Genomic DNA, 27,316 nt, shown 5'->3' with positions numbered 1-27,316 from the left:
TTACAGGAGGTTTGCACCAGGAGAAGGCCCTTCAACTCATCTGTGCTGGCCGATGAGCTACTTTGCTTAATTACACCTGCCTGCACTATTTTGCTAGTGCTGCAAGTCACAGCTTTTCAAATAGATATCCAAGTTCTTTTTTATATGTGACTCTTTATTCTTCTGTCACCCTTTCAGATAGTGAGTTCTAAGTCCCTATCACCTGGTTGAAAGGATATCCTATCTAATCAATTCTTCTACCATTTATTTTCAATCTGTATTTTGACCTTCTGCTAACATAATTATGTTCTCACTGTTTGTGCTGACTAGACCCCAAACAATTTTATGCATCTCAATTGTCACCTCTCAACCACTTCTGTTCAAAGAAAAACACCACAGCCTATTGAACCTTTGCCCATAGCTAAAATTTAACTCCCGGCAGCATACGTTTCACCTGAACTTGATGTTGTCCTGTCACACCCCTCCTGCAATGTGGTGACCAGAATGAAAGCTTTAATCTAGCAACCAGCTAACCAGTGCTTTATATAATTCCAGCATTGTCTCCTTGCATCTCAGATAATAAAGAATTGCATGTTGTATGCTTCTTAGCTACCTTATCGATCTTTCCTGTTACCTTTTAAGGATTTGTGGGCCTACACCCCAAGACTCTGCAAGATTCTATGCCCATTTAGTGTGTAATCCCATGCCTTGTTACACCTCCCATAACATAACTTCTCAGGATTGAATTCTATTTTCTACTCTTCTGTTCTGCTGACCAGATCATCTTCATCTTCCTGCAGTCTAAAGCTTTCCTCTTCACTGTCAACCACACAAATGTACAAATGTCTTCATGATGTATTTTATACTTGTCTATCATGTAGAGCCTTGTCAAAAGCCTGGCTTAAAAACCAATGTAAACAACACCAGAGTCAGAATGAAAGGAAAAGTAAAATAAAGAACTTTGCATACAGGAAACCTGAAACCAAAATAGAAATTGCTGGGGCATGATTCCCAGAGATTCTAGGGACATGAGTTTGAATCTTTCTATTTTCTTTGGAAGGAAATGGTCTTATCATTGATAGGCAACATGCTTTTATGCAGGGAAGGTCATGTTTTACCAACTTAATAGAATTCTTTGAGGAACTGACAAAGGTGATTGATGAGGGAAGGGCTGTAGATGTCATATACATGGACTTCTGTAAGGTGTATGATATTCCCCATGGTAGGCTGATGGAGAAAGTGAAGTCACATAGGGTCCAAGGTGTACCATCTAAATGGCTGGGCAGCAGGAGAGAGAGTAGTAGTGCAAGGGAGTTTCTCAAAATGGAGAACCGTACCAATGGTGTTCCACAGGGATGCTGGGACCACTGTTATTTGTGATTTGGAGGAAGATATCGGTTGCCTGATTAGCAAATTTGCAGATAGTGAAGGGGGCTGTCAGAGAATGCAGCAAAATATAGATAGATTGGAGAGTTGGACAGAGATATTGGAGATGGAGTTCAATCCGTGCAAATGCGAAGTGATGCATTTGGAAGATCCAATTCAAGAGTGAACTATACGGTAAATGGAAGAGCCATGGGGATCATTGATGTACAGAAAGTTCTGAGTGTTCAGGTCCATTATACCCTGAAGGTGGCAATGCAGGTCAATGGAGTGGTCAGGAAGGCATACAGCATGCTTTCCTTCATTGGATGGTGTATTCAGTACAAGAGTTGGCAGGTCATGTTACAGTTGTATAGGACTTTGGTTCAGCCACACTGCGTACACTTCTGGTCGCCACATTACCAGAAGGATGTGGATGTTTTGGAGAGGATGCAGAGAAGGTTCAGCAGGATATTGCCTGGAATAGAGGATTACTCTCATAACAAAAATCAAGATTGAGGCGGGACCTGATTGAGGTCTACAAAATCATGAGAAGTATAGATAGGGTGGATCGCAAAAGGCATTTTTTCCCCAGAGTGGGGAAACGTTTAAGGGAGATATGCGTGAAAAGTTCTTTACACAGAGGGCGGTGGGTGCTTGGATCGCATTGCCGGTGGAGTTGGTAGAGGCGGGCACGATAGCGTCATTTAAGATAGATGCATGAATGGGTAGGGAGCGGAGACATACAGATCCTGAGAAAATAGGTGACAAGTTTAGATAGAGGATTTGGATCAATGGCAGGCTTGGAGGGCCGAGGGACCTGTTCCTGTGCTGTAATTTTCTTTGTTCTTGTTCTTGTTCTTTGAATCCCACCATGGTTTTTTTTTGATATTTGAATTCAATAAGAACTGTATTGAAAAGCTGGACTAAAAGTGACCATTAACCAGTGTCAGTTGTTGTTTTTGACAAAAAAAGACCCTATCTGGTTCACTAATGTCCTTTAGGGAAGGAAAGATCAACCATACCGGGTCTGGCCTACATGTACCTCTGGGCACACATGATCAATTTATGGGCAATAAATGCTGACCTAACCATGCATTGTGAGCCAATAAATAAAATTCTCTCACTTCAGCCATGTAATATATGTTTAAAGTCTGGTTGAAGATTTGTAGCTCGGGTGTCCGTTGTTGTGATTGTGTTCGCCGAGCTGGAAGTTTTTGCTGCAGGAGGCACTTCCTTCCTCAGCCTCGTTACCACAGCCACACCTCCTTCCTCAGCCCCTGCCTCAGCACCGCCCTCCTAACCTGCAATCCTCTTCCTGACCTCTCCGCCCCCACCCCACTCCGGCCTATCACCCTCACCTTGACCTCCTTCCGCCTATCACATCTCCATCGCCCCTACCCCAAGTCCCTCCTCCCTACCTTTTATCTTAGCCTGCCTGGCACCCTCTCCTCATTCCTGATGAAGGGCTCTGGCCCGAAACGTCGAATTTCCTGTTCCTTGGATGCTGCCTGACCTGCTGTGCTTTAACCAGCAACACATTTTCAGCTGTGATCTCCAGCATCTGCAGACCTCACTTTTTACTCGAAGATTTTAACCTACTGCGAATCCTCTTGCAAGGATGCCTGCCTTGAAGAAGCTCTCTTCCTCTCTCTACAAGGATTTCAGTGAGTCTCTCTCTCACTGCACCCCCCAGGTCATCTCCTCTGCACAGAAGCTCTTCAGCCACGTTCTCAAACAGACTCGTTACCACAGCCACATCTCCTTCCTCAGCACCTGCCTCAGCACCGCCCTCCTAACCTGCAATCCTCTTCCTGACCTCTCCGCCCCCACCCCACTCCGGCCTATCACCCTCACCTTGACCTCCTTCCACCTATCACATCTCCATCGCCCCTCCCCCAAGTCCCTCCTCCCTACCTTTTATCTTACCCTGCCTGGCACCCTCTCCTCATTCCTGATGAAGGGCTCTGGCCCGAAACGTCAAATTTCCTGTTCCTTGGATGCTGCCTGACCCGCTGTGCTTTAACCAGCAACACATTTTCAGCCATACATTGTGTGTCATTCATTCCATGTCCTCTCATTCTGCAGAAACTCAGCAGATATGGCAGCATCTGTGAAGAGAAAGTAGAGTTAATATTTTGGGTCTGGTGACTCTCTTTCTGAACTGATTGTAGGTAGGAAAAAGTTGGGATGGAGGTGGGGTGGTGAAGAAGTAACTGATAGGTGGAGATGGAGCTCTGAGAGAGAGAGAGAGAGCAGTTGTGCAGACAAAGGAATAGGTAACGGGTAACCTGGGAGAATCAATAGTTGCTAATGGGAATCATTAATAGCTGACAGTGGGTTGTTTGTGAATGTGATGACAAGCTGAAAATGTGTTGCTGGAAAAGCGCAGTAGGTCAGGCAGCATCCAAGGAGCAGGAGAATCGACGTTTCGGACATGAGCCTGACCGGGTGCTGAAGAAGGGCTCATGCCCAAAACGTCGATTCTCCTGCTCCTTGGATGCTGCCTGACCTGCTGCACTTTTCCAGCAACACATTCAGCTCTGATTCCAGCATCTGCAGTCCTCACTTTCTCCCAATGTGATGACAAGGACTGTTTTGAAGGAGTTTGGGAAGGGACATGAGAGAGGGTGCTCAGGCCCTAAAATTTATTGAATTCGATATTACGTTCCGAAAACTGCAGGATCCCCAAATGGAAAATGAGATGCTGTTCTTCCAACTTGCACTGAGTTTTGCTGGACATTGCAACAAGCCTAAGCAGAGATGTTGGCCAGGGAACACAGTGGTATGTTGAAGTGGCAAGCGTCTGGAAACTCGGTTCATATTTGCCCAATGTGAAGTAGCAATTTGCCTGCACTTCACTCGGCATGGTCGACTGCATTTGCTGCTCACACTCTGGTTTCTCTACAGTTGGGAGAGGAAATGTAGACTGGGTGAATGCTTGCAGAACACTTATATTCTGTCTGCAAAAATGAGTTTGAGCTTAGTGAAATTCTAACCTGTCTCCAGAATTATTGGCTGGGTTCTGGATTATTAGTTGGGTGACATTCCCATATGTCACCCCTCCCCATGTTCTGGCTGGTTCATGGACAGAATCAATTTGGTTAGAGCTAAGAAACCAATAGTGGTACCATTACACTGCTAGATATACTGTGTAGGACAAAGTGTGGACTGCAGATGCTGGAGAGTCAGGTTCAAAATGTAAGGTGCTGGAAAAGCACAACAGATCAGGCAGCAACCAAGGAGCAGGAGAGTCAATGCTTCGGGAATAAGACCTTCATCAGAAATCTGGATGGCGAAGAGGGCTGAGAAATAAATTTGAGGGAAAGATGGGAAGGCAACAGGTGGACGCAGATGGAAGGTAATTGTGAAAGGTTGGTGGGTAGGATGGAGCAGACAGGTGGGAAGGAAGATGGACAGATAGGTCAGGTCAAGAGGGCGGTGCCAAGTTAGAAGGTTGGATCTGGGATGAGGTGGGCAGTGGGGAGATTTGGAAACTGGTCGATGTTGTTGCCGGGTGGTTGTAGGGTCTCAAAGTGCAAGATGAGGTGTTCTTCTTTCAGTAGGCAGGTGTCTTTGATTTGGCAGTGGAGGAGGCCCAGGACTTCCATGTCCTTGGGGGGAGTTGAAGTGGTTTGTCACAGGGCAGTGGGGTTGTTTGGTGCATGCGTTCTAGAGATGATCTCTGAACCGCTCCATGAGTTTGCATCTGTCTCCCCGATGTGGAGGAGACCGCATTGAGCAATGGACATAGTATATTGTGTAGGCCATTAACTGGCAGAAAAGATATAGAGGAATAAATTTGCAAGGAATTTAATAGTGTAATTATCATATTACAGACTGGGATAATGATGGCATTAACAGTAAATAGGAGGAAGAGTTTCTCAAACAAAAACAGAGACTGTTGAAGAAACTCAGCAAGTTTGGCAGCATCTATGGAGAGAAAACAGTTAATGTTACCAGTCCATTGACCATTAAACTTGAAACATTAACTCTGTTTTCTTTCTGCAGATACATGCCAGTCCTACAAAGTTTCTCCAGCAACTTCTGTGTTGTTTCAGATCTCCAGCATCTGCAGTTGTTTGTTTATGATAAAGTTTTTCAAGTGTGTTTGGGAGAAAATTTTGTGTCCGCATCTTTCTGACCCAAAGAGGCTTTGCTGGATCTAATTCTTGGGAATGAGGTAGACCAAGTGGCACATAACAGGCTTCGTATATGCACAAGTGTTTCTGTGTACACAAACCTTTTAATGTGGCAAGGCAGGTTGAGAAAGTAATAAAGAAGACATATAGAATTGCAGGCTTTGTAACTGGAGGCAATGCAGTTACAAGGATTTTCTGTTGCAGAGGAAAACAATTTGTTTAAGCTCAGCCGGTGTATTGTGTTCAATTCTGGATACTGCTGTTTAGAAAGGGTGTGAATATGTTGGTGCATAAAAGATGTCAGAAACAGTTATATGGATGTGGGAGAGAGATATGTAGGTTGAAGATAAGTTGAGAAATCCTAATCTTCTCTTTTAAAGGTAGGAGGTTACAGGATAAATGGGTTTTGTCTGGATGGCAAGATGTAATCAGTGGGGTGCCACAGGGTTCATTCCTTGGATCCCCATCTATTTACAAACTGCATTAACAATTTGGATACAGGTATAGAAAGCTCTATAGCCAGATTTGTGGATAACACAAAAAATAGGCAGGCCGATAAATTACAATGAGGAAATGAGAACCTTACAAATGGATGTAAATAGGTTAGGAGAGTGGGTCCAAAATGTGGCAGATGGAGTTTAACATGTTTAAGTGTGAGGTCATGCATTTGCGTTGAAAAATCGGAAGGCGACCTATTATCTCAATGGGGGGAGACTTTGGGGTGTTCTGGTACAGAGAGATCTAGTTGTGCTTATTCATGAGTCACAGAAAACTAGCATGCAGGTACAGGAGATAATAATGAATGGAATGTTGGCTTTTATAGCTAAAGGAATAGAATACAAAAATAAGGAAGTATTATTGCAACTATACAAGGTATTAGTGAGACTGCGCTGGAGTATTCTGCACAGTTTTGCTTCCCTTATGTGAGGAAACATGTCGTGGCATTGGAGGCAGTTCAGAGGAGGTTCACTAGATTGATCCCAAAGATGAAGGGTTTGTCGTATGAAGAGAGATTAAACAGTTTAGGCCTATACTCTCTGTATTTATTTAGAAGAATGAGGGAAGATCAAATTGAGATATTCAAGGTGATAAAAGGTGGGGATAAAGTAGATGTGGAGCCGATGCTTCCTCTTGTGGATGATCCTTCTTACGAGGGCATGTATTATGAAGAAGGGTTGAGGGAGCTAAGGCTTCTTTCATTGGAGTGAAGAAGTGTGGGAAGGGATTTGATAGAGGTGTACAAGATGATGAGAGGCATAAATAGAGTGAATAGTCAGAGATGTCTTCCCAGGGCAGAAATTGCTATCACAAGGGGGCATAATTTTAAGGTGATTGGAGGAAGGATTAGGGGAGATGTCAGAGGTCAATTCTTTACACAGAGTGTTGAGTGCGTGGAATGCATTGCCATTGGTGGTGGTAGTAGAGCCAGATACATTAGGGACATTTGAAGCAACTCTTGGATAGGCACATTCGGTTAGTGCCTTGGATAGGTTACTTTGATCTTAAGAGTAGGATAAAAGGTTGGCACAACATCAAGGGCCGAAGGGCCTGTACTGTGCTGTACTGTTTTATATTCTTTCTTCTATATTAGGATGAGAGGTCATGGCCTTAGGATAAAGGGTAGTAAATTTGAAATAGAGTTGAGGAGAAACTACAAAGGGTTGTGAATCTGTGGAATTTGCTACCCCCAAAGTGTGGTGGATGCTGGGACAGTGAGTAATTTTAAGGACGAGTTGGACAGATTTTTAATTGATGATGGGTTGAAGGGAAATGGAGAGAAAGCAGGAAAATGGGGGTGAGGAGCATATCAGCCAGGATCAAATAGCAGCACAAACTCACTGGGCCAAATGGCCTAATTTTGCTCCTATATCTTATGATCTAAGGTGAATGGCAGAAGTATTATCAGTGAGATGAAGCATGTCATTATGATCTAGAATCTAATGCTTGAGCATGTTGTGGTGGTAGATTCAATCATAACTATCAGAAAGGAACTGCATAATTACCTGAAGAGACATGATATGAAGAGGCTTTGAGGAAAAGATGTGGGAGTAACAGTAGCTGAGTTGTCCCTGCAGAAATCCAATGTGGACATAACAGGCCAAATAATGAGTGCCGGATTGCAGTCATTCTAAGATTGCTAATGAGCAAGTGGGAATTAATGTTATGATTTGGAATGGAGTTTGAAGGTAATGTACTGGTGTGGTAATATTACAAGAGCGAGGTTATGTAATGTGGTCAGCTATAAAATAGTGGCATTTCCAATCTATGGGGCCAGAGCTCAACAGGAATACGGGGGACAGTTTACTGCAATCAAACCTGTTCTATCATCAGGTGAGGTGACTGATCTGTAGCTCAATTCCAGATGCCTGCCTTTGTCCCATATCCATTTGATGGATTTTATATTTTGTTAACCCGTCTGAAAAACAACCCTCCACCACCACCCCCTGTCTTCTACCTTTGAGCCAGTTCTGTATCCAATAGGCTAGTTCTCCCTGTATTCCATGAGATCTAACCTTGCTAACAAGTCTCCCATGGGGAACCTTGTCGAATGCCTTACTGAAGTCCATATAGATCACATCTACTGCTCTGCCCTCATCAATCCTCTTTGTTACTTCCTCAAAAAACTCAATCAAGTTTGTGAGACATGATTTCCCACGCACAAAGCTATGTTGATTATCCCAAATCAGTCCTTGCTTTTCCAATTACATGTACATCCTGTCCCTCAGGATTCCCTCCAACAACTTGCCCACCGCCGACGTCAGGCTCACTGGTCTATAGTTCCCTGGCTTGTCCTTACCACGCTTCTTAAACAGTGACACCCACGTTAGCCAACCTCCAGTCTTCCGGCACCTCACCTGTTACTATCGATGATACAAATATCTCAGCAAGAGGCCCAGCAATCACTACTCCAGCTTCCCACAGACTTCTTGGGTACACCTGATCAGATCCTGGAGATGAATCCGCCTTTATGCGTTTCGAGACATCCAGCACTTCCTCCTCTGTGATCTGGACATTTTGCAAGATGTCACCATCTATTTCCCTACATTCTATATCTTCCATATCCTTTTTCACAGGAGATGCAAAATACTCGTTTAGCATCTCCCCCATTTTCTGCAGCTCCGCACAAAGGCTGCCTTTTTGATCTTTGAGGGGCCCTATTGTCTCCCTAGTTACCCTTTTGTCCTTAATGTATTTATAAAAACCCTTTGGATTCTACTTAATTCTATTTGCCAAAGTTATCTCATGTCCACTCTTTGCCGTACTGATTTCCCTCTTAAGTACACTCCTACTGCCTTTGTACTCATCTAAGGATTCTCTTGATCTATCCTGTCTATACCTAACATATGCTTCCTTCTTGTTCTTAACCAAACCCTCAATTTCTTTAGTCATCCAGCATTCCCTATACCTACCAGCCTTTCCTTTCACCCTGACAAGAATATACTTTCTCTGCATTCTCGTTATCTCATTTCTGAAGGCTTTCCATTTTCCAGCCGTCCCTTTACCTGTGAACATCTGCCCCCAATCAGCTTTCCAAAGTTCTTGCCTAATACCGTCAAAATTGACCTTCCTCCAATTTAGAACTTCAACTTTTAGATCTGGTCTATCCTTTTCCATCACTATTTAAAATCTAATAGAAATATGGTCGCTGGCCCCAAAGTGCTCCCCCACTGAGACCTCAGTCACCTGCCCTGCCTTATTTGCCAAGAGTAGGTCAAGTTTTGCACCTTCTCGAGTAGGTACATCCACATACTGAATCAGAAAATTTTCTTGTACACACTTAACAAATTCCTCTCCATCTAACCCTTAATGCTCTGGCAGTCCCAATCTATGTCAGGAAAGATAAAATCCTCTACCATAACCACCCCATTATTCTTACAGATAGCTGAGATCTTCTTACAAGTTTGTTTCTCAATTTCCCTCTGACTATTAGGGGGTCTATAATACAATCCCAATAAGGTGATCATCCCTTTCTTATTTCTCAGTTCCACCCAAATAACTTCCTTGGATGTATTTCCAGTAATATCCTCCCTCAGCACAGCTGTAAATGCTATCCCTAATCAAAAACGCCACTCCCCCTCCTCTCTTGCCTCCCTTTCTATCCTTCCTGTAGCATTTGTATCCTGGAACATTAAGCTGTCAATCCTGCCCATCCCTGAGTCATGTTTCTGTAATAGCTATGATATCCCAGTCCCATGTCCCTAACCATGCCCTGAGTTCATCTGTCTTCCCTGTTAGGCCTCTTGCATTGAAATAAATGCAGTTTAATTTATTAGCCCTACCTTGTCTCTGTCTGCCCTGGTTGTTTGACTCACTTCTGTTCTCAGCTGTACCCGTCTCAGATCGATCTGTTTCCTCACTATCTCCCTGGGAGATTGGTAAGTTTGCAGATGAGACCAAAATTGGAGGCGCAGTGGACAGTGAAGAAGGTTACCTAAGATTACAACAGGATCTTGACATTATGGGCTGAGAAGTGACAGATGGAGTTTAATACAGATAAATGCAAGGTGCTGCATTTTGGTAAAGCAAATCTTAGCAGGACATATACACTTAATGGTAAGGTCCTAAGGAGTGTTGCTGAACAAAGAGACCTTGGAGTGCAGGTTCATAGCTTCTTGAAAATGGAGTCGCAGGAGATTGGATAGTGAAGAAGGCGTTTGGTATGCTTTCTTTTATCGATCAGAATATGGAGTACAGGAGTTGGGAGGTCATATTACGGCTGTACAGGACATTGGTTAGACCACTGTTGGAATATTGCGTGCAATTCTGGTCTCCTTCCTATCAGAAAGATGTTGTGAAACTTGAAAGGGTTCAGAAAAGATTTACAAGGATGTTGCCAGGGTTGGAGGATTTGAGCTATAGGGAGAGGCTGAACAGGCTGGGGCTTTCTTTCCCTGGAGAGTCGAAGGCTGAGGCGTGACCTTATAGAGGTTTATAAAATTATGAGGGGCATGGATAGGATAAATAGACAAAGTCTTTTCCCTGGGGTCGGGGAGTCCAGAACTAGAGGGCATAGGTTTAGGGTGAGGGGGAACGATATAAAAGAGACCTAAGAGGCAACGTTTTCACACAGAGAGTGGTACGTGTCTGGAATGAGCTGCCAGAGGAACTGGTGGAGGCTGGTACAATTGCAACATTTAAAAGGCATTTGGATGGGTATATGAATAGGAAGGATTTGGAGGGATATATGCCGGGTGCTGGCAGGTGGGACTAGATTGGGTTGGGAAATCTGGTCGGCATGGATGGGTTGGACTGAAGGGGCTGTTTCCATGCTGTACATCTGTGACTGACTCAATTAATTCAACTTGAAAATGAACACTTGATCCAGAATCAACTGCTGTTTGTGGAAGACAGTTCTTAATTTCTACCGTCCTATGTCTGTGTAGAAATTCCTAATTTCACTCTTTGATGGGCTGGCTCTAGTTTTTAAGAAAATGTCCCCTTTTCCTTGCCTCCGTAGCCAGTGAAAATAGTTTTTTCTTTCTCTGCCCTATCTCTTGGAATGTTCGTTTGAATTTCCCTTAATATTCTACATTCGAGAACACATCCCTACTTTGTGAAATTCCTTCTCACAGGATTTAACCCTTGTAGTCATTCTATTAAATTTCTGCTACATTCTTCTCAAAACCATTAGATCCTTCCTGTGGTGTGATGCCCAGAACTAGTGTCAGAACTCCAGATGTGCGCTAACCAGGGTTTTGCGCAGCTTGTAATTCTATTTTGCTAGATATAGAGCCAATGCTCATGAAGTCCTGTAGGTGGTGTACTTGCATTACTTAAACAGAAGACATGCCTGCCTGGTAGTAATGTGGCTTCATTGACTTGTTTATGGATTTTGTTCTTAATATGAGTAAGTAATTCTTTTGTGTTTATTTTTTGGGTGTTATGCCCCACACCCTCCTGATATGTCAGACAAACCATTGGATTTTCAGCTGTCTGCAATTTCATCATGTAGCATTGTCATTCATGGTTTCTGACTAATTTTTGTTTTTCCTCTGACGAATTACCTAGCTTCCACTCAGTCCCTTTTGCTGTATTCGTTGGACTATTCGTGAATATAGTCGCCTCAACCACTTCCGCTGGCAGCTCATTCCATATGCATACTACCCTCTATGTTAAAAAGACGTTGCCCCTCGGGCTCCCTTTTATTCTTTTCCCTCTGACCTTAAACTAATGCCTTCTAGTCCTCGATTCCCCAATCCTGTGAAAAAGATTGAGTACATTCGCCCTATCCATACCTCTCATGATTTAATGCACTTCTATAAGATCCTCCTACATTCTCCTACACTCTAAAGTCCAAGCTTGTCCAACCTCTCCCTATAACTAAGGCCATTAAGTCCAGGCAATCTCCTTGTACACTTCTTCTGCACTCTTTCCAGTTTAATAACATTCTTCCCTACAGCAAGGTGACCAAAACTGAACACAATACTCCAAGTGTGGCCTCACCAATGTCCTGTATACCTGCAACATAACTTCCCAACTTATATACTCAATGCCCTGACCGATGAAGGCCAGTGTGCCAAAAGCCTTCTTCACTGCCCTGTCTACCATGACTCTATTTTCAGAGAACCGTGCAACTGAACTCCAAGATCCCTCTGTTGCATTGCACTCTTTAAGGCCCTAACCTTCACCATGGAACTCCTACCTTGACTTGACTTTCCAAAATGCAATACCTCATGCTTATCTATATTAAAACCCATTTGCCATTTCTGAGCCTGCTTCCCCAGCTGATCAAGGTTCTGCTGCAATATCCGTTAACCTATTTTAGTGAGGCCTATTTAGAGAGGCCTATTTTAGTGTCATCTGCAAACTTACTAATCATTTCTTGGACATTCTCATCCAAATCATTGATATGGTTAACAAACAGTAATGGGCTCAACACCGACCCCTGAGGCAGTCCACTAGTCACAGGCCTACAGTCCGACAAGCGTCCTTCCACTATTACCCTCTGCTTCCTGCCATCAATTGTGTATTCAATTTGTCAGGTCCCCCTGGATTCCATGTGATCTAACTTCCAGAGCAGCCTACCATGTAGAATGTTATCAAAGGTCTTATTGGAATCCATATAGACCACATCTACTGTCCTGCCCTCATCAACCTTCCTGGTCACTTCATCAAAAAATTCTAAAAAGTAAAAAACTCATAAAGCCATGCTGACTACTCCAAATCAAATCCTGTCTTTCTAAATGCACGTCCATCTTATCTCCCAGAATCTTCTCAAGTAACTTACCTACCAAGATTTTAGGCTTACTGGTCTATAGTTCCCAGGATTATTTTTGCAGCCCTCCATGAATAAGGGCATAACATTCACCATTAATGTAATATAAACTTCTTATGAAACAGTTATACAAACATTGTGGTTATTCTGTTGACTCAGCTGGTTCTATGAACATCTTGTTGCAGATTTAAAGACCATCCTACGTTAAATGACAGGTATTTGCTACTACACCTGTTGGGACGAGGAGGCTTCAGTGAAGTATACAAGGTATGCTAAAATAGAACAGTACAGCACAGTACTCTCCCTTCGGCCTTTAATGTTGTGCTCATCTTTTATCCAATATGTTCTTACAATAAGGAACAGAAGGGAATAACAAAATATACACTTTCCCCTCATGGATTTCTTTCAAATCTTTTAAACCTTTCCCCATCAGTCATGGCTTGTCAGTTGAGAACAAAACCCTTTCTGTTTGAAGCACTACATGATGCACACTGTATCGCTCTTAAGTGAATGTGTCACGGGAGAGGCAGTTTCTGGTTAGGTTCATCTCCAGTGCAGAATATATTGAGATTAGACAAACTAATTTCATTAAGACCCTTCCAAACCACAGAGAGGAGATTTCCGTACCTTTATCTGAACTGGATTTGAATTCTGATACTTTATCCGTAAAATTGCATTTCCTGATTTAACCATTTCACCACCATAATTGGATGTAGGCACAGCATGCTCTGCATGATGATGTGCTTGTAGCTACCACAAACAATACTGTTTTTAATCTTTACATGGTATCCTTAGGGAAGGGTTTATTAGAAGAATAGGAGCAAGATTTGCAACAGAAATTGGATGAATTGCCCATTCTTCTCCTAATTGTAATTTTTGCTTCAAGAGAACTTTTGTTTAAATTAGTTCATGCGATGGAGGCATCACTGGCTGGACAATCACTAATTGCTACTTGCTAGGTTCAGAGGGCAGTTCGGAGTCAAACATGAGTCTGGAGTCACATGAGAGCCAAACCAGATAACAATGGCAGATTTCCTTCCCTTAGGAACATTAGTGAGCCAGATGGGTTTTTACAACAATTGACACTAGCTACACAGTCACTATGAGGCCAGGTTTTTTATTTCCAGATTTTCACTGATTCAAGTTTCACCATCTTCTATGGAGGTATGTAAACAGCTGACCTAAAAGCATCAGCCTGGATCTCTGGTGACAATTACCACTGCATTTCCTCTCCCTAATAAATTGAGGTGAATATTTTTACCAATCATGTCGAGTCTGTGACAAGAAATGATACTATGGTTTATATTAATAAACGTTACTGAGCCAGTAATCCCAATAGTGAATTGAGAGTGAAAGTGTTGTAGGTGCGAACCAGTCTGTTACGAGATGTGTCAGGGTACCTGAAAAATGTACCACTGTATTGTCACCAAAAGGCTACATGCAAACCAGTGGTGTAAAGATATGCATTACTGTGCTTACAATTGTTATATTTTTGGAATGTTATTTTAATAATCAGTCTATGACAGAAACAAAATGTTAATCTTTGCCATTGTTTCACATCATATTGTTCCAATGATTTTTGCAATGCAGCAGCGAGCAATGAGAATGAGAAATCAGTTGCATACTTTGTCCATATGGAACGCATCTAGCTACATGTAGCAAATGTTGTGCTACATCAGAGCTCCCTATAGAATATGACACGGCATCTCCACTCTCACAAGTACGTCCACACACACTATTTCCTGAACTATAGTGTCTGTATGTTTGAGGTCATGCTGTGGACTGTTTGCAAGGGGCCCTTGCAGAAATTTGTTATGATGTAGGGAAATTGAAGACACTACCAGATGTACTGGGACAATGGAAAGGAAAAATACGTAGGTCAGGTTTGCATGAAGTGTGTTTAAGATGGGTGCCAGGGTAGATATCTTTACACAGTGATAACAGTTTGAACAGATTCCCAGGAAGGATATTTGAAGCCAAGATACTGACTTGTCTCAGGAACAATTGAATACAGTAAAGGGAATTTGGTGGAATTTGTATTCTGGGAGTTCAAAGTGGTTCAACTGACTCAAATTTCTGTTTTACGTCCACTGAGAAATTATACAAAGCAGTCACTACACACAAACATGCTTTGGTCGTAGTGAAAATTTGGAATTGGATCTTCTGCAGCGTAAAAAATACTTGCTGCTGTTTATTGGTAGTAACATTTGTTCAGAAGATTGACCCAAGTTTAAAATAAAATTACTCTGTTTTGAATCTTTTGAATAGGCATTTGATCTACAAGAGCAGAGATACGTAGCAGTAAAAATTCACCAGTTAAATAAAACCTGGCGGGAGGAAAAGAAAGAAAATTACCACAAGTAAGTAAGAAAGAGTTCTGCACAGTTGTGTATCTGAATTCTTAATTTCTCTGTACTTGAACAAATATTTACAGCAGCGCTTTTCCTCCTACCATTTAGCCAAGAGTCACAATATTGGAGCTTGTTGGAAGCTTTGCTTGGTGATGCTCCCAGAGATTTTAAGCAAAAATGCAAATGGCTGGAAAAGCTCAGCAGGTCTGGGAGCATATGTGGAGAGAAATCAAAGTGAACATTTTGGGTTGAGTGACCCTTCTTTCAGAGATTTTGGTCTGTCCTTACTCTGATGCTGAATATGCCATGCTGAGTAGCTTTATTAGCGCTGCTCACATCATCTGGATATCTCAAAGCACTTTACAGCCATTGAAGTACTTTTTTGAAGTGAGTCACTCTTCTAAACACAGCAGTAAATTTGCACCCATAAGAGTCCCATACGCATGTACTTGCAACAAAAGCAAACTACTACATGCTGGAAATCTGAAATAGGGACAGAAACTGCTGGAGAAACTTAAGTTGAAAGGTTTGATAGTGTCTGTAGAGTGAGAAACAGATTATATTTTTTGAGTTCAGTATGTCTATCCTTCAGAGCTGTATTTGTGACATATTTTTGAATGTCACGTATTGATCAAACACAAGCAAACTTCACTTCTGTCTTTCCAAATACTGCCATGGATCTTTTGCATCTACTTGAGCATGCAGACTGGGCCTCAGTTTAGTGACACCTCTGAAAGAACAGAACAGCAGTACTTTATCACTGTGTTGGAATATCATCTTGATTAATATGCGCAGGTTTCTGGGGTGAGACCTGAACCTACACGATTTGACCTCTGAATCAAGAATGCCATTTCTGAACCACAGAAAGTGATTTATCTCTGAAAGTTGCCAACCAGGTAAATAGTGCTGTGAAGAAGGCATATGCCATACTGGCTTTTATTGGTAGAGGAATTGAGTTCCTGAGTCCTGAGGTCATGTTGCAGTTGTATAAGACTCTGGTGTGGAGTATAAGAATCTGGAGTATTGTGTGCAGTTTTGGTTGCCATACTATAGGAAGGATGTGGAGGCACTGGAACGGGTGCAGAGGAGGTTTACCAGGATGTTGCCTGGTCTGGTAGGAAGATCGTATGAGGAAAGGCTGAGGCATTTGGGGCTGTTTTCATTGGAGAAAAGAAGGGTGACTTGATAGAGGTGTACAAAGTGATTAGGGGTTTAGATAGGGTTGACATTGAGAATCTTTTTCCACGTATGGAGTCCGCTATTACGAGGGGGCATAGCTTTAAATTAAGGGGAGGTGGGTATAGGACAGATGTTAGGGGTAGATTCTTTACTCAGCGAGTTGTGAGTTCATGGAATGCCCTGCCAGTAGCAGTGGTGGACTCTCCCTCTTTATGGGCATTTAAACGGGCATTGGATAGGCATATGGAGGATAGTGGGCTAGTGTAAGTTAGGTGGGCTTGGGTCGGCGCAACATTGAGGGCCGAAGGGCCTGTACTGCGCTGTATTTTTCTATGTTCTATGTAAAGTGGGGAAAAGAATTACAGAACTCTATGTCTCACTAAAAATGAGAGATCTTACAGCTTTGACAGAACTCAAAGAGCAGCGAGAAGGGGACATGAAAAGTCCTTAGTTGGTAGGATTAGGGAAAACCCAAAGGCTTTCTATAGGTATGTCAGGAATAAAAGGATGACTAGGGTAGGTATCGGTCCAGTCAAGGATAGTAGTGGGAAGTTGTGCGTGGAGGCGGAGGAGATTGGAGAGACACTAAATCAATACTTTTCGTCAGTATTCACTCAGGAACAGGACACTGTTGCTGATTTGAATGGATGGATGGCCTTGAGATATGTAGGGAAGAGGTCTGGGGAATACTGGAAAGGATGAAAATAGATAAGTCTCCTGGGCCCGATGGCATTTATCCTAGGATCCTCTGGGAAGCTAGGGAGGAGATAGCCGAGCCATTGGCCTTGATTTTTATGTCATCGTTGTCTACGGGAATAGTGCCAGAAGACTGGAGGATAGTGAATGTGGTCCCCTTGTTCAAGAAGGGGAGTAGGGATAGCCCTAGTAACTATAGGCCAGTGAGTCGCACTTCTGTTGTGGGCAAAGTCTTAGAGAGAATTGTAAGGGATAGGATTTATGAACATCTGGATAGGAATAACGTGATCAAGGATAGTCAGCATGGTTTTGTGAAGGGCAGGTCGTGCCTCACAAACCTTATTGAGTTCTTTGAGAAGGTGACCAAGGAAGTGGACGAGGGTAAAGCAGTAGATGTGGTGTATATGGATTTTAGCAAGGCGTTCGATAAAGTACCCCATGGTAGGCTAATGCAAAAACTACGGAGGTATGGCATTGAGGGTGAATTAGAGGTTTGGATTAGGAATTGGCTGGCTGGAAGGAGACAGAGGGTAGTAGTTGATGTTATAGGTTCATCTTGGAGTGCAGTTACTAGTGGTGTTCCACAAGGATCGGTTTGGGACCATTGCTGTTTGTCATTTTTATAAATGACCTAGAGGAGGGGCTTGAAAGCTGGGTGAGCAAGTTTGCGGATGATACGAAAGTTGGTGGAGTTGTGGACAGCGAAGAAGGATGTGGCAGGTTACAGCGGGATATAGATAGGTTGCAGAGCTGGGCAGAAAGGTGGCAAATGGAGTTCAATGTAGCTAAGTGTGAAGTCATTCACTTTGGTAGGAGTAACAAGAAGATGGATTACTGGGCTAATGGTAGGCTACTTGGTAGTGTGGAGGAGCAGAGAGATCTTGGTGTCCATGTACACAGATCTCTGAAAGTTGCCACCCAGGTAAACAGTGCTGTGAAGAAGGCATATGGTGTACTGGGTTTTATTGGTAGAGGAATTGAGTTCCGGAGTCCTGAGGTCATGTTGCAGTTGTATAAGACTCTGGTGCGGCCTCATCTGGAGTATTGTGTGCAGTTTTGGTCGCCATACTATAGGAAGGATGTGGAGGCATTGGAACGAGTGCAGAGGAGGTTTACCAGGATGTTGCCTGGCATTGTAGGAAGATCGTATGAGGAAAGGCTGAGGCACTTGGGCCTGTTCTCTTTGGAGAAAAGAAGGTTTAGGGGAGATTTGATAGAGGTGTACAAGATGATTAGGGGTTTAGATAGGGTTGACAGTGAGAACCTTTTTCTGCTAATGGAGTCAGCTGTTACTAGGGGACACAGCTTTAAATTAAGGGGTGGTAGGTATAGGACAGACGTTAGGGGTAGATTCTTTACTCAGCGGGTTGTGAGTTCATGGAATGCCCTGCCAGTAGCAGTGGTGGACTTTCCCTCTTTATGGTCATTTAAGCGTGCATTGGATAAGCATATGGAGGTTATTGGGCTAGTGTAGGTTAGGTAGGCTTTGGTCGGCGCAACATCGAGGGCCGAAGGGCCTGTACTGCGCTGTATTTTTCTATGTTCTATAACTCCTCTCACTTACTACCTAGATAATACGGTCGACTTACTGTACAGTCAACTCTTCTTTGACCCCATGTGACAATTAATTTTTTTTTTAAATGAAGCATTTAAGTTAATTGCATGACTACTCTTTAAAAAAAGAAGCTTGGTTTATTACTGTTGTGGAATTTCTCAAAGTGTTTTGCAGTCAGTTGCAGCATTGAGTCAACTGTCGCCAAAATTGCTTTTTTGATGTAATCACTTACCTCTATTCTGAAAGGCTTTTTGTTCATGTTTTTTGCACACAACCCAAGTGGTGTTAACTTATAAACAATCATTAGGGTATATTGTACTGACTAGAAAGAAATTTAGGCTGTCAATTCAATATATGTTTATGTGTGCCTATGTAATATATGTGAATATATATGATGAGACAGAAGCAGAATTAGTGATCAACTGGTGGCTTGTAACTGTACTACAGCATATGGAATACATCATAAGAAATTCAATCCAGTCTTGGCCTGCAACTGTTCAATTGTGATTTATGTGTTGCAACCTTTCATTTTTCTGCACTACAGCTATATTCCCCTGGGATCGGACTACTAAATTCATAACTGCTTTATTTTATAAGCTGGCAAGTTCTAAAGGATGGAATAATTATTTAAGTGTGCTTCCTTTGTTGCTATGCTCTACACCATGTTTTTAAGATATTTTTATTTTTATTTTTATTTATGCAGGTTTGTTATCTCTGCTTTTACAGTAATTTACAACTGCAAAAATATCTGACTTGGAGTTGAAGTTGTAAGCACTTTTAAACACTGCAAGTATGTACTGGAGCTGTGCCAGGGAGGAAAGAAAAGACCTCATATACTAAACTTGCAACTTAAATTTGTACAAATGTTTATCTTTGCATTGAGAAAAAGGGACAATAAGTCCTAGTGTTTGGCAGTCAGGACTTCACAAACTGGTTACCCAAATTGAGCAATTTGCTATATGAATACCAAAAGTAGGGAGATATTTTTATTGAGTCATAGAAGTCTACAATGCAGAAAAAGACCCTTCAACCCATCAAGTCTGTGCTGGTCAAAGACTTGGAGGCCTCTCCTGCATGAATTAACTTGCCTTATTACAATTTACTCAGGTCTGAAGGTTCAATCTTTGCAAAATTGTCTATCACCATCTCCATGCTTTTTTGTTTCATCAGAAATACTGACTAACAGTTATAAACACACTCAAATGAGTTGCTTTGATTACATGGTTTCACATCATTTACTGCACTTTTCATCCTCATCTGCCCATCTTCCCAACTAATATAAAACAAAGAACTGAGGAAGATGGAAAGCTGAAACAAAAACAGTGCGAAAGAAACAATGGAACAAGCATAACTCTCTGGGATGGATAATTCCAAAGATTTACTGTGGGCGGCATGGTGGCACAGTGGTTAGCACTGCTGCCTCACAGCGCCAGAGACCCGGGTTCAATTCCCGACTCAGGTGACTGTGTCTGTGTGGGTTTCCTCCGAGTGCTCCAGTTTCCTCCCACAGTCCAAAGATGTGCAGGTCAGGTGAATTGGTCATGCTAAATTGCCTGTAGTGTTAGGTGAAGGGGTAAAGGTAGGGGTATGGGTGGGTTGCGCTTCGGTGGGTCGGTGTTGTCTTGTTGGGCCAAAGGGCCTGTTTCCACACCGTAAGTAATCTAATCTAATCTAATCTAATCCTTTGAAAGAAGAAGTGTTTCTTCATCTCAGTCTTTAATGATTGATACCTACAAGATCCCCCAGCGAGTGGAAATAAGCACTCAATGTCTAAATGACCCTGCGCACCTTCTCAGTTTCAACCAGATCATCTCTCATTCTTTTAAATCTTTGAAAGTATAAACAAAATTTACTCACCTTCTTATCAAAGGAATGCCCTCTCATCATCGGGACCAATCATTGTGCTACTTCCATTGCAATTATATCATGCTTTAAATATAAGATTTCATCAAGAAATAGTGAGATTAATTTGCCATAAGTAGAAAGGTGAATTAATTAAGGGTGAGGAATTGGACATATTAATTTCTTAGTTGGGCATTAAGAGTGCCCTTGAAGAAAATGGCACCCATTCAAAATGCCATGTTGACGTGGTTAACAATGCCCATGGTGAATATTGACTGGAAGAATGTAGGGTAGACATCAATTCTTAACCAGAATTACAGTGAATCAGGAAGATAAACTGTTTTTGTTTTCAACTCATGGTGGGATGATGAGGCAGGGAATGAGAGATCAATAGGGTTGTTGATCATCAGGGTAAGAAGTAGCAATTCTGATACAGGATCATCAACCTGAACTTTTCACTTGCTTCCTGTCCATAGAGGAATGAACTGCTGTTATGAAGTTGAAGGCATGGACTGTACCTTTAGGAGAGAGTAAAAGATTGCAAGTACCTATCATATGAATAGCTAGCAGTCCAGAGTGTACTGGAAAATTGAAAGTATGTAATATTTAGCTGTGAAACAGATACCTGCGTTTTGGTCACTGTTTTGACAACAATTCAAATTTTACCCATCAGTTTAAATTATGCCCCAGGATATTAAAGCCCAATTGAATTTTAATTGATTGGTTCAATTGAGCAAAAACAATTAGATGGGCTATAAAAATGCAGGCAGTTTGAAAGTCAGACAGAGTAACTACCATTGAAACGCGCTCTATCAAATGTACCTTTTTATATGAAACATATTTGCAGTAAAAAGAAAGAAGGCAACCCAGGGAGATCTTCAGCTGGAAGAAGTGTTATAACATGGCAGTGAAGCCTTCTGCTACTTAAACCAAACACGCAGAAAAGCTCACTTTTCCCCGTAATCTGTTAAAGTATAAGTAATAGTGAACTCCCAAATTCCACTATTTAAAGAAAAATAATATCAAACTATTCCTTAACTCTAAAAATGAACATTGAACAACAACTATTTACAACTCTAAGCTTCCTTTCTCTTAAATAGTTGTTATCTGCCTCTAACTCTATAACAATAAAACCGTCATTAAGATTACTTCAACTTAATTTCAAAACCACACAGCGGCTGTCGTCTCCGCTATCCTTCTTTCGGCTGAAGATCTCTCTGGATCGTCTTCTGTCTTTTATTTCAAAGACGTTTCATATGAAAAAGGTACCTTTGATAGAGTATTTTGAATAGCAGTCTTTCTTGATGGCAATTACTCTCTGACTTTCAAAATGCCTGCTTTTTTAATACCCTAAACTTTGGATCATCTCATTGGTTCAAGATTGGCAAAAACAATAAATTCAAATTCGATTAGGTTTAAGTATCCTGGAGCATAATTTAAACTGATTGGCTAAATTCAAATTGTTGTCAAAACAGCAACCAACTCAGGTATCTATTTCACAGAGAGGAGGAGGAGAAAGAGAAAGGGAGAGAGAATTTGAACTTCAGACGTTGTGAATTAATCAGGAAAGTCAAGTTAACAACATGGAGATGAAGACAGAAGGTAGTGATGTATTCAAATCTGTTAAAATAGTGCCACGTTTGATGAGAAAGATGTGAAGCCTTCTTTATTTCATTTTAAAAATTAGCTAGGCAGATAGAGTGGTCTGAGAACTTTTGTGTAATGCTGGTAGGCAGCGCTAGTGAGGTACTTGCAGCACAGTTAGACGAGGGTTCAAGAGATTACGCAGATGTCAAACAGGTTATTTTGAGTGCTTATGAATTGATACCAGAAGCAGATAGACAACAGTTCAGAAACATAAATAATGAACCAGGTCAGACTGATGTTGAGTCCGAAAGGGATTTAAAAATAGGTAAGACCTATGAGGTTCTGAGAGAGGTTATTCTGCTGGAGGTGTTTAAAACTCATGTCCAGAGATGATGATAATTCATCTGGATGAACAGAAAGTTCAAGAAGTGAGAAGAGTGGCAGAGATAACAGATGAATATGCATTGGTGTATAAGGCAAAGTTTAGCTTCCGGCAAGAATTTCATCCCGTCAAGGATAGAAATTGGGAGAAGAGGAGATCCTACACTACAAAACTAATATTACAACATACTGTAATAGTTAATCATAGGTGAAAAAAGAAGTCCAAGAAGATGGAACGGAGGTGAAAGGCTTCAGGTATTTTCACTGCGGTAAAGTGGGACACATAAAGTCACAGTGCTGCTCGTTAAAGAAAGTTACTGTGAGAAAAGATGTGGTAAAAGAGGCTAAGCCATTGGCATCAGTGAAAGTAGTGAAGTAAACCCAAGAAGAGCCAAGGAACTGCAGGAGAGTGCACAGCCGAGGCAGGAGCTGAACATTGAGTTAGTGCCTGAGCTCTATGAAAACGTCGTCTCTGTGGGTAAAGATCACTGAGAAAGAAGAGGAGGAGAAGGGAAAGAAGTTATAATTTTGAGAAATCAGTAAGAGATTAATGTATTTGTAATCTTTGGGACCTGTTACCTGAGAGAGTGTAATTTGTGGGATAGATGGACAGAAATTTAGCATCCCCTATGCAAGATCAGGTTAGAGTCCCAACTCAGAACTAGGGAAGTAACAATGAGAGTGACTGACCATGTCAGTTACAGAAGTACAGTTTGCTCTTGGGAACAATTTAGCAGAATCCAAGGTGGGAGTGACACCCCTTGTTGCAGAGGAGTCAATGGAAGACCAGGGAACTACAGAATTAAAAGAAAAATACACTGGAATTTTTCCAGACTGTTTAGTAACAAGATCCCACTATCATAAGTCACAGCACAAAACAAAAACTAAAGAGAAAGATGAAGATTCAGTTAGCAGACACCCTATTTGAAGTAATGGTGCAGGAAATACTTGAACAGGCAGAGGGTCAGGCAGAAGTATTTAGTCCTGAAAGGCTCATGGAGTTGCAATAGAAAGACGAGAGAATAAAAGATATGTATGTTGATGCATACTCAGAAAAGGAGTCAGAATGTATTCCAAAAGGTTATTACCTTAAAAATAGAATCCTAAAATGAAAATGGAGACCACTGCAGGTTAGTGCAGAGGTTAAATGGGCAGAACTGCACCAGATTGTGTTGCCAGTAGTATACAGACAGAAAGTGTTCCAGGTAGCTACTAGGAACATGAACTACAGGAGAAGTTCATCTGGGTGCAAGGAAGACCAAGGTTAAGGTACCAATGCATTTCTTTAGGCCTGGAGTGCACAAGAATGTGGTTAACTTTTGCCGTACATGTCATACATGCCAAATGGTAGGTAAGCCACAAGCGGTAATAAAACCATCACTTTTGTTGCCAATTCCCACATTTGAAGAACCTTTCACACATATTATAATTGATTGTGTAGGTCCCCTCCCTAAGACTAAAAGTGGGAAACAGTATTTGCTAACTCCATAATGGATGTGTCTACCAGATTTCCAGAGGCAATTCCATTATGGAATGTTAAGGTAAAAAGGGTGAGAGAGGAGTTAGTAGCTTTCTTCACACGGTATGGGCTACCCAGAGAGATTCAGTCACACCAAGGGTCTAACCTGATTGCTAGGCTGTTTAAGGTAGTCATGGATAGCTTAGACATGCAGCAATTTAAATCAAGTTTGTGCCATCCTGAATCCCAGGGAGCTTTGGACAGATGGCATCAAACCCTGAAGACCATGTTAAGGGCATACTCTCAGGATTATCCAAATGACTGGGATAAAGGTATCCCATTCATATTGTTTACCATTAGAAATGCCTCAAATGAATCTACTCCGGTTACTCTCATTGACTTAATATTTGGGCATGAAGTAAGAGAGCCTTTGAAATTAATTAAGGAGAAATTAACAAGACCGATGCCAGAGATCTCACACTTGGATTATGTATCTGAGGTAAGGGAGTGATTAAATTGGGTAGGTGAGTTAATTCCAAGCACCTAACTACTCCCATCCCAGTTTCCAGCACTTGGCCATAACCTTGTATGTCTTGACATCACAAGTGTTTGTGTAAATTGTTCTTAATACTGAAAATTATTATTATTGGATATAAATTCAAAACTGAAAATACAAAGCCTGTCAGTTAGCTTCTGAAAGAAAAAAATATACAATAATGAATCCGTTAGATTCCCTTTTCGACAAGGGAAACGCATTCTTAAATATTGAGTGATCTAATGTGCAGCTACAAAATCTTTTATTGCCCATATGTTACATTTATCATGTTAATGCTTGTTTGTCAAAATTGCACACATCTGTTTATCTTATTGGATTTAAATAATTAACTATTTGCTAGTTGTTCAATATTACATACATTACATACAGTGCCTGACTGCAATTAGGAAATGCTCATGTTAGGATTGAAAGTCTAAGTGTACAGCCATGACCATGTGAAGTTACGACATGCCTTTTCAGTCTTGGTCTTCACAATACAATTGAATTTTTGTTACAAGTAAATGTTTTAATGACATCATGACCAAGCAAGCTGAGTGTGAAAGGAAGCGAGAAGCCAAAATGAACATAAGCCCCTGAGGGAATGAAGTTGGAGAAATAATGGGCAACCAGAAAGTGAACTGAAAAAATACTTTGCATTAGTTTTAACAGTAAATGACAGCACTGTTCCAAAATTACTGAATACTTGAGGGGCAAAAGTAGGAGAGGAAATAAGTACAAAAACTGTTATTAGAGAAAAAATGCTTGAGAAAGTAAGGTGCTCAGGAATGATTAATCTCCTGGACATGATGGGATGCATTAGAAGGCGTGAATGGACATAGTAATACGGATAGTAAATGCACTGGCAGTAGTCCAGTGGATTCTGAAAAGGTCCAGGCGGATTGGAAAACTAGCAGTGTAAAACCCTTATTTGAAAAGGGAAGGGGTCAGAATAGCAGGTAATTATAGGCCAGATAGTTGAATGTCTGTTATTGGCGATTTCATAAAGAATGTAAATGCAGGGCATTTAGAAATGCATGATGTGATCAAGCTTCATGAGGGGACTACTCCTTCTCCCACCCTGCCTCCTGCAAAAAACACTATCATTTATTCCCAGTTCCTCCGCATCTGCTGCATGTGCTCCCAGGAGGAGCAGTTTCACCATAGAACATCCCAGATGGTCTCCTTCAGGAACCACAATTTCCTCTACCACATAGTGATGCCCTCCAGTGCATCTTCTCTACTTCCTGTATCTTTGCCCTTGAACTCCACCCCTCCAGTCATAACAAGGACAGACTCCAGTTTTAGAATAAAGGATACTCTATTTAGGGCTGAGATGAGACATCTCTTTCAAAAGAATTGTGAAGTTTTAGAATTCTCAATTGCAATTAGATTAGATTACTAGATTACTTACAATGTGGAAACAGGCCCTTCGGCCCAACAAGTCCACGCCGACCCTACCAAGAGCAGCCCACCCAGACCCATTCCCCTACACCTAACACTACGGGCAATTTAGCATGGCCAATTCACCTAACCTGCACATCTTTAGACTGTGGGAGGAAACCGGAGCACCCGGAGGAAACCTACGCAGGCACGGGGACAATGTGCAAACTCCACACAGACAGTTGCCCAAGGCGGGAATTAACCCAGGTCTCTGGTACTGTGAGGCAGCTGTGCTAACCACTGTGCCACCGTGCTGCCACATATTATCAATTTTGATTACATTCAGTTCAAAGAGTTACAGATATTTGAGTACTTAGAAACTTGAGGATATGTATGTAGTGAGAGCAGGCCTGTATAGCTGAGGAAGAAGATTAGCCAGGATGTCATTGAGTGCTGGGGCAAACAGCCCTCTGTTCCTATTTATTCAGTTCTAACGGTGATACTTAGTGCAGCAGGACACCTGGTATGAGAAAATACTGAGCCAATGTATGTTAGTCCATTTGTCACTTGGTTTATCTCATTAATGAGGCAATGTTCACCAACTTTATTGGGTATTTGTGCACTTGTTTGCAGAAAAAGAAATTTGAATTGTGGTTTCTTTTTCAGAAAGATGTATACAGTTAGTGTTCTAAATGCGTCAGGATAATCTATTACTGCATTAGATGAATGCAAGGAGTCTTAAACTGTACAATTTGGTTTATTGTTCCTCCATTACTGCATCTAGGTTGCTTTGTGTCTATTTAATTGTTGCATTTTGTGATTATTCAGTCTGTTTGTCATGTTTAAAGGATAAATGAACGTATGAACTTTTTTCCCTGGCTTCCAAAGCATGTTTTGCTATGTCCTTACCTGTAAAGGTTAATTTACCGTGTGCTTTGTTATGGTAACATTTTTTGTAAACAATTATCTAGATTTTGAGCATATTTTCTGATAATGTTAATTGTTTGGTTACAGGCATGCCTGCAGAGAATATAGAATTCACAAGGAATTGGATCATCCCAGGATAGTCAGACTCTATGACTATTTCTCATTAGATACAGACTCGTAAGTGTTTTTTTTTTCCTTTTAAGCTATAGTGTATTCCTTGCCATGTTCACAGAACCTTCCCAAGATTGCTTGTTGAATTTCAGTTCTGTCATGGGTTAATGTTATCTTATGTACCTTTGGGTTTAATTACTTCTCTGGACAATGTTTCATGCTGGTTATGCATTTAAAGATTTACAGTTGTGATCTTTTGTTCAGTCATTCCGGAAGAATTTCTCTGTGTATTGAAGGAATAGTCTTGCCGTAAACTTCTGCAATTTAGTTTTCTTTTACATAATTGTCTTGACCTTTAACTAGACTCTACTGGGTTGAAATGACATAATTTGCTCAGAGGCTTTAGGAGTGACTTCATTGTAAACATTGAGAAGGAATGTTCAGTAAAGCCTAGAAATTGCTCAATCATCTGACCCAAGTGAGCTGCAACAGGGGGTGATATTCCTGAAGTGTGCCTTCGGAAATTCAGACATCATCAAAGAAATGTAAAGTGGACATATTGTTTTCCACTTTAAAAAGACTTTAAACAAAAGTGCACCTTTCCAGGCACATCC

The 27,316-nt window shown here is 41.5% G+C and overlaps 1 protein-coding gene across 1 annotated transcript in view; it reads left to right on the top strand.

Moving 5' to 3' along the window:
* tlk2 (tousled-like kinase 2) overlaps nt 1-27,316 on the top strand; it is a 218,499-nt gene that overhangs the window by 129,956 nt on the left and 61,227 nt on the right. Inside the window, exons 14-16 of the mRNA XM_060849077.1 lie at nt 12,885-12,966; nt 14,968-15,059; nt 26,679-26,768. Coding sequence (XP_060705060.1) covers nt 12,885-12,966; nt 14,968-15,059; nt 26,679-26,768 — 264 coding nt within the window. The remainder of the gene's footprint in view (nt 1-12,884; nt 12,967-14,967; nt 15,060-26,678; nt 26,769-27,316) is intronic.

The sequence above is a fragment of the Hemiscyllium ocellatum genome, chromosome 32 (assembly GCF_020745735.1).
Source record: "Hemiscyllium ocellatum isolate sHemOce1 chromosome 32, sHemOce1.pat.X.cur, whole genome shotgun sequence".
NCBI classification, from domain to species: Eukaryota; Metazoa; Chordata; class Chondrichthyes; order Orectolobiformes; family Hemiscylliidae; genus Hemiscyllium; species Hemiscyllium ocellatum.
This window is presented reverse-complemented; position numbering and strand designations above follow the sequence as displayed.